The sequence below is a fragment of the Etheostoma spectabile genome, chromosome 21 (assembly GCF_008692095.1).
Source record: "Etheostoma spectabile isolate EspeVRDwgs_2016 chromosome 21, UIUC_Espe_1.0, whole genome shotgun sequence".
Classification (NCBI taxonomy): domain Eukaryota; kingdom Metazoa; phylum Chordata; class Actinopteri; order Perciformes; family Percidae; genus Etheostoma; species Etheostoma spectabile.
In genome coordinates this window covers 14,523,079-14,530,559 of record NC_045753.1, presented here as the reverse complement: position 1 = coordinate 14,530,559, position 7,481 = coordinate 14,523,079, and the positions used below count along the sequence as shown (strand labels likewise).

The window sequence follows — 7,481 nt, the reverse complement described above, 5'->3', positions numbered from 1 at the left end:
TACAAATAATGTGTATCACATTGTCATAATTCCATATGAAGCTGCTGCTCACTCTGTGTAAAGTATGTACGATACACATTCTCCATTATAGCATCAGTAAATCTGTGATCAACCTCGCTGTCTTTTAAAGCCGTGAAAGTGCATCTCACCAAATAACTTCATCCTGGCTAGACCTAGTCGCTCCTCCTCATTAAAAGCGAGGCTTGTCCTAGTCTAATCTTTGCAGCCTGACTTGATGCGTTCAACGAAGGCCAAGCCAGGCTGCACAGATTAGACTAGGTCAAGCCTCGCTTTATCAGTTATCCTGGATTTATAAATTCTACTTTTCAGGTCTTGATAAAATTCTAAGCAGTCGACCTTTCTTGTAAACAAAGTTTCTGTGTGGATCCTAGATGTCTAACAAACATGTTGAATGCATTTCCTCCCTCATAAAACACTTGCAAAGCAGATTAATTTTCTTCTTTTGTGTAAGCCTATCCCTTTGCTGCATTTCTTGGCACATTACTGCTACCTGCAGATATGTCGTGTAGTGTGAAACCATGTTGTCCTTGTGTGTACAAGACAAACACAACGAGGGATTTTTGGTTACGTTTATACCCATTTTGGGGGGAATTCTGTCTTTCTGTCATTCTGTCTATTGGAAAGCTGATAGTTTATAGTAAAAAAGGCAACAAACTTCCACGACCAGAATGTGGACAACCTGTAATGTAAAGTTCTTGACACATGAAGTTCCTGGATCATTTTGGATTGAAACAACTACAGTATATAGTATGTAAATACACCTGAAGTAACAAGCTAACGTTTTCTGCGATATAATTGGCATACTTCATGAACTGAACCCCCAGAGATTTGCAATTCTAAAACTAAAAATGTATGGGAATGACTCAGTGGGATGACTCCGATGGATCTTGACCCAGTCTAAATACATCCGGATACATGACACCAAGTCTGTACATGCCAGATGATTTATATGTTGCTGTGTGTCACTTTTTCAGGCTGCAGACTGCTCAGGGAAGCTGTTTGTGTTTCACACCTCTCTGCCCATCGCAGAGGCTCCTGGAAAACTAAAGAACAGAGAAGACAAGAAGCTGGTTGGGACAGATAAGGAGAAGGTTGTAGCAAGTTTATTGTCCTCTTGTCCAATTGTTACAAAGTGATCTGTTGTATGTAGCATTGTAAAATGTATCTCTCATTTCTTTGGGGCAAAAGATTCTTATATTAGCAAAAAGACTTCACACTTACTCCCAGTCCTCTCCTGTCACATCCACAGTCTTTGTTTCAGCCCCAGGTGAGTTTCTACAACACCCTGGCTAAGGAGTGTGTAGCCCAAGGCTGTTGTGTGGATCTCTTCCTCTTCCCCAACCAGTATGTGGACGTTGCCACATTAGGGGTGGTTCCTGTCTCCACTGGAGGTTCTATCTACAAATACACCTACTTCCAGGTGAGAGAAAATCCCCTTCTTCCTTCTTCAGTCTCATTGTGCTGCATGTTTTCCCTCACATTGGTTATATTTAGGCAACGTGAGTTGCATTTTATGATGTATAATGCTGCCATTTGTCAGTGTATTTTGCTCTGAAATACCAGCTGGCGAATTCAACACTGTGTATCATGTACCTTTTGTGTGTAACTCATGGTGTGTTATGTCATTCCAGGCTCAGTCTGACACGGAGCGATTCCTGAACGACCTCAGACGAGACGTTCAGAAACTAGTAGGCTTTGATGCCGTCATGAGGGTGCGAACTAGCACAGGTGAGGCTCCCGCAGAAAAACAGGCAGACCGAGAGATTTGTAACAACCCGACTTTCTGATCCTCCTGCCTCCCCTCCCCTCAGGTATCCGGGCGACGGACTTCTTCGGCTCCTTCTTCATGAGTAACACCACAGATGTGGAGCTGGCAGGCCTGGACTGTGACAAGGCCATCACTGTCGAGTTCAAACACGACGACAAGCTCAGCGAGGAGACGGGGGCACTCATGCAGGTGTGTGCCACAAAATCTTTTAAGGAGATGGGAAGACATTTTTATTTATAGTTTACAAATCAGACATTTTAGAATAGCCTAAACTTTCGAATACTTCCAAACACCAGTGATCAGATAACTGCTGGTTTTCATGTGCAACAAGGTGTTCTAGTTGATTGGTGTCACCAAACCTGGTATCGCTGACATCAAATCAGTTCATTAATCTGGCATTAAATTCGTCAATGGTGGGAAATTTGAATACCAACCAGCAAATATTTGATGGAGCTTCCTCAACTGCAATTTAAACCTGCAAAGCCTGGTCCACAGCTAGATCTTGTACATTTGGTAGAAAGGGAACAACTAAATGTAAACCCTGCCTTAGTCAGCTTATTTGTAAGAAATGCTTGTCTTGCTTGTTTCCCTGTAGTGCGCCGTGCTTTACACCAGCTGCAGCGGCCAAAGGCGTCTCCGCGTCCACAACATGGCGGTCAACTGCTGCTCTCAGCTGGCTGACCTCTACCGCAACTGTGAGACGGACACAATCATCAACTTCTTCTCCAAATATGGTGAGTACGAGCTCACACAGCAGACTATCTTCTTCATTGTTATGGCGGTGGGGCTGAAGGAAAGCATACAATACAGGTGTACACATCTGGCATTGGACTCTAAAAGTCTAAATAGGGTGTGAGTGGAGAAATGAATGAGTAACATTTTCTAATAATACTATGAAGTAAATCCACAGCTGACCATTAGCCAACAGCAGAAAGCTGCACCTGTTCTTGATAGCTTGTTGGTTTAAATGTTTCCAGCTTTGTAAGTTTGAAGCAGGGTGTTGTTCACTCACACACATGTTAGGTGGAAGATGATGAACTGTAGATGTCTCTTGATTTTGTGAAAAGACGATTGTAATTGGTTCCCTTTCAAAGATCAGTCTAATACACCTTATTTTTTTGTTTTTGTGTGTTGCAGCTTTCCGAGGCCTCCTGACCAACCCCACTAAGGCAGTAAGAGACACTCTGATCAACCAGTGTGCTCAGATTCTGGCCTGCTACCGAAAGAACTGTGCAAGCCCCTCATCAGCTGGTCAGGTATGGAAAACCCCTTAGCACACTGTGTATGTCCCGGAGACCCATTCGTATCGGTTAATCATTACACTTCTAACACACACACACACACACACACACACACACACACACACACACACACACCCATCAGACACCACACCCTCTGTGACTTTGTGTTAAAGATCACATATAGTTTAATATCAGATATTGAATAAAAACAGATTAACAAAGTACACTTCAGTGCACCACTATCATATCAAGCATTGCCAATTTTGGCTCAGGGTCCCATTTTCAATTGCACTAATAAATGTCAAAGATTTCTCTGGCTAATATTTAGTTTTCCTTAAAAATCAAATGCATTTAAAGCACAATCCATGCACTTATAAATAATATAAACACCAAAGTATCTCAGTGTCTCAGATAAAGTTATGAAGCTATACCTTCACACATTAAGTGTCACTTTAGGTATTTACTCTACATCCCTAACTGTACCTGTGTCTTCCCAGCTGATCCTTCCAGAGTGCATGAAGCTGCTACCGGTCTACCTGAACTGTGTGCTGAAGAGTGACGTGCTGATGCCGGGAGCAGACGTCTCGTTGGACGACCGGGCTTACCTGAGGCAGCTGATCAGTGGCATGGACGTCACAGAGAGCCACATCTTCTTCTACCCCCGCCTGCTGCCACTGGTGAGACCACAGACATACACTCACTCACTCACTCACATAAAACACACAAATAGCTCCTCTCGTCACTTCAACTGTTGGTGGTTGGTTCCTCAGTTATGAAATCTTCCTGTATTATGTGGCTCAATACCAATGTCTACCATACCCACTGAACCCTGACAATCTTCAAAGGAAATGAGTATGGAACGGGGATAGGTTTTAGACATTTCATATGAGCAGAGGCATTTCTGGGATCATCAAAGAGGCAAGGCTCATTTTTGATATGGAGTTTCATAAAACTATTTGCTGCTCTGGTACTCAATATGATAATAGCCTGTGTTTTATTAATAGTACAGTTTTATCAAACCAGATGAAAATAAATCTGCATATTTATGTTCTCATAGAACAAAGATGCAGACACAGCGCTTTTATTTCTGATGGGGTAATGCTTTTGTACTTCCTCCGTGGAAACTATTTTTATCATTAGAATGCTACATTGTGAAAATCTCTTGCGTTGCCGTCTGCAGCATTGTACGCTTTACTACCTTACCTGCCAGCTTTGTGTTTTAAAATGTGAGACTAAGAGAAAAGACTAATGTAAGACTAAAGCTTAAAATGCAAACATTGTGTTAGTTTAGTAGTTTCTATTAATTCTAGATTTTAAATGTCAGCTTTTTGAGTTGCATAGAGCCCATGTAGAATACACACAATACATATATTGTATGCACAGGAAAGCGGGTGAAACTGTGTGCTTTACTCCCTCAAGTCTCATCTCTGCTATTAAAACAATACTCAAGGAAAAAAAAACATTGCAGGAGAGAAAAATGAAGCCCTTTTTTTGCGGGGGGGGGGGCTAATGCACTGTTTGGTCAGTAGATGGCAACACTAACACATTCATCTGTTTCTTTAGACGAAGTTGGAAAGCGGGTCGTTGCCTGTGGCGTTGAGGGACTCGGAGGAGAGGCTGTCTAAAGGCGGAGTTTACCTCTTGGAAACGGGACTGCACCTCTTCCTGTGGGTGGGAGCCAGCGTTCAGCAGGAGCTGCTGCTCAACATCTTCGGCACGCAGAGCTTCAGCCAGATAGACCCGAGCTTGGTGAGAGGAAACTGATCTGCTTCCATGTTACACTGGTGCTCAGAAGTTTACATGCCCATGCTTAAGTTGACTAAAAAGAGGAATAAAAAAATATCACGTTTTGGAAATTTATCTTAATGCCTTAATTAAAAAAATGAGATAAAATCCAACCTTAAGGACACCAATTTTCTTTGTGAATGAATAATGTATTTTAAATAAATAAATGTTCTTCCTTAAAATACAGGGGGCATAAGCATACATACCCCTATGTTAAATTCCCATAGAGGCAGGCAGACTTTTATTTTTTAAAGGCCAGTTATTTATGGATCAGGACACTATGCATCCCTTGGCCCTTGGATTTAAAATAGCCCCATATCATCGCATACCCTTCACCATACATAGAGATTGGCATGGGATACTTTCCATAAAATCATTTCTCAATGCAAATAAAATCAGCCATTAGTCTAACTGAAATAAAACCATTTTTAATTCTATTTTAATTGTTCTGTTTAGTTGTGTGTCATTTCTGAATGTCACTGTTCTGTGTTTCAGACAAGTCTGCCAGTGCTGGACAACCCCTTCTCTCAGAGACTCCGAGACATCATCGAATCCTTCAGAGCACAGCGATCACGATACATGAAGGTAAACTTTCTCTTTTCCTTGTTACCTCACTGGTGTCCAAACGCTTTGTCGTGCTTTTATGTTTTCTCTGTCCTGTCGAGGGCGGTCCTATTAAGGTTTGCTCTCTCTCTCTCTCTCTCTCTCTCTCTCTCTCTCTCTCTCTCTCTCTCTCTCTCCTCTATCTCTCTCTCTCTCTCTCCTCTCTCTCTCCTCTCCCTCCCTCTTCTCTTCGCAGCTGATGGTGGTGTGAACAGGAAGACAAAGCTGAGCTGATATTTAGGCACTTCTTGGTCGAGGACAAAAGCGCCAGCGGAGGAGCGTCATACGTGGACTTCTTGTGTCACATGCATAAGGAGATCCGCCAGCTCTCAGTAGGCCAAAAGCCACCAAGCTTCACCAGTATGACCCAAACACTGACGCACCCCCCCCCCCCCCCCCCCCCGGTTCACCCTTCCTTGTGAAAGAAAGCATTTTATCTTTTCTTTTTTAAACCCCAATAAACTAAAGCTCCCCATGCTGTCAGTTGAGACGAGCGGACAGATCGTGTGTGTGCGTGTGTTAGTGTGTGCGTGTGCGCGTGTGTGTGTTAGTGCGTGCGTGTGTGTTAGTGCGTGCGTGTGTAAGAGGGAGCTTTACTCTGCCTCAAATCTACAAATCCTACACAGCAGGAGCAAAATAACTAACGAGGGAGGGTAATGTATATACACAATTAAACAATTATGTATGCAACTGAGTGAGAGACAGAGACAGCTGGCTGATGTTGACTGTAGTCGGTGTACTGTCTATTACTAGCACTGAAAGGCTGTTTTGGGTGCATTAATGACCCTCAGATAGCGAACGCTTTTTATATGATTAAATCCCAATAGAGTGAAGGACATCTACATAAAATACAAACGTGGAATTAAATAAATGCTGTCTCTTCCCCCCTTTAATCATGGCCTTAGTACCCCCCTCCCCATGCTGCTCCAATCATCCATAATGTGTTTGTGTTTTTCCATATGTGAGAGGATAAGCCCTGAACAAATTTGTTTGTTTTTTGTTTTTTTTCCTAGGTGTGAGCATCCAAATTTAAGCCTACATTAACAGCTCAAACTGAGTCTCATGAACTTTTACCTACAGAAGTATCCTTAAATGTATAATCTGGTTTTAGTTTCCACAAGTGAACTGAAAATAAAGGTGCACATGGCTGCTCTGTTATTCCAATAATTGGTATAATCCAAATTTGTTGCGTTATTGATTTGGCTCAGATGTTTGGTCACTGATGAGTCAGATGTGCATTTCAAGTTGTTATGATTCTGTTATGAGAGGAAGCTTTCATTAGTTCAAAGTCTATGCAGCAAAGAGGCCAGACACAAAATAAAATAAAATCAAGAATAAAAAGAAATGGACGGGTGTCAACTTTTGATCTCGGCATCAAAGCAACAAGAAAATCCTCCTCATGGTTAGTTTCTGTGGATGATTTTGTCTGTTGTGGATGTGTAGTGCTGCAGACTTTATATTAACCTGACATCTGTTCCGATGTCAAAAACCAATTTCCAGCACGACATGACAGCGGTCATCAGTTAATGTTTGCAAATTTTGAGTTGTCTCCACACTGATGATGTTCAGTGTGTAAATAAAATATATAATCTGTACAGAATTAATAGAAAATAACAATTTTAAAGATCTGCCTGAACAGCTGTGGTTTGTTGATGGTTGGTTTCTCTGTCACAAATAGCGAAATATAAAAATCATGGCTTTTACTGAAGAGAGGAAGACGCCTTTGAGCGTGTGTGTGTGCGCGTGTGTGTGAGAGAGACTGTGCGTGTGAATGTGAGGTCGGTCCTGGTGAATTTCTGCTGAGGAACAGAGGGATCAACCAACTCGCACGCTACCCCTGAGATTCAATTCAGTCTTCTTCATTTATCACTTTCTCTTCCTTTTTTAACTGTGACTTTTGTTTGTCTGGCGTAGCCCTCTGTTCCGTCTTTACATTCACTGACCTTGATTGGCCCACCGTCTTGACTGTAATCTTATTTTCTGTTCCTTTTTTTTTCTTTGATTTTTTTTTTCCATTGCCTCTTGGGACTGCTAATAAAATGATTGTTAAAAGTGAAACTCCA

At 42.0% G+C, this 7,481-nt stretch overlaps 1 protein-coding gene across 1 annotated transcript in view; it reads left to right on the top strand.

The window, feature by feature from the left end:
• sec24c (SEC24 homolog C, COPII coat complex component) overlaps positions 1-7,481 on the top strand; it is a 23,101-nt gene extending 15,620 nt beyond the window's left edge. Inside the window, 11 exon segments of the mRNA XM_032503130.1 lie at positions 996-1,112; positions 1,271-1,441; positions 1,653-1,749; positions 1,833-1,978; positions 2,385-2,523; positions 2,927-3,045; positions 3,528-3,707; positions 4,594-4,779; positions 5,311-5,400; positions 5,615-5,626; positions 5,628-7,481. Of these exon segments, the coding sequence (XP_032359021.1) occupies positions 996-1,112; positions 1,271-1,441; positions 1,653-1,749; positions 1,833-1,978; positions 2,385-2,523; positions 2,927-3,045; positions 3,528-3,707; positions 4,594-4,779; positions 5,311-5,400; positions 5,615-5,626; positions 5,628-5,840 (1,470 nt within the window). The 3' untranslated portion in view covers positions 5,841-7,481.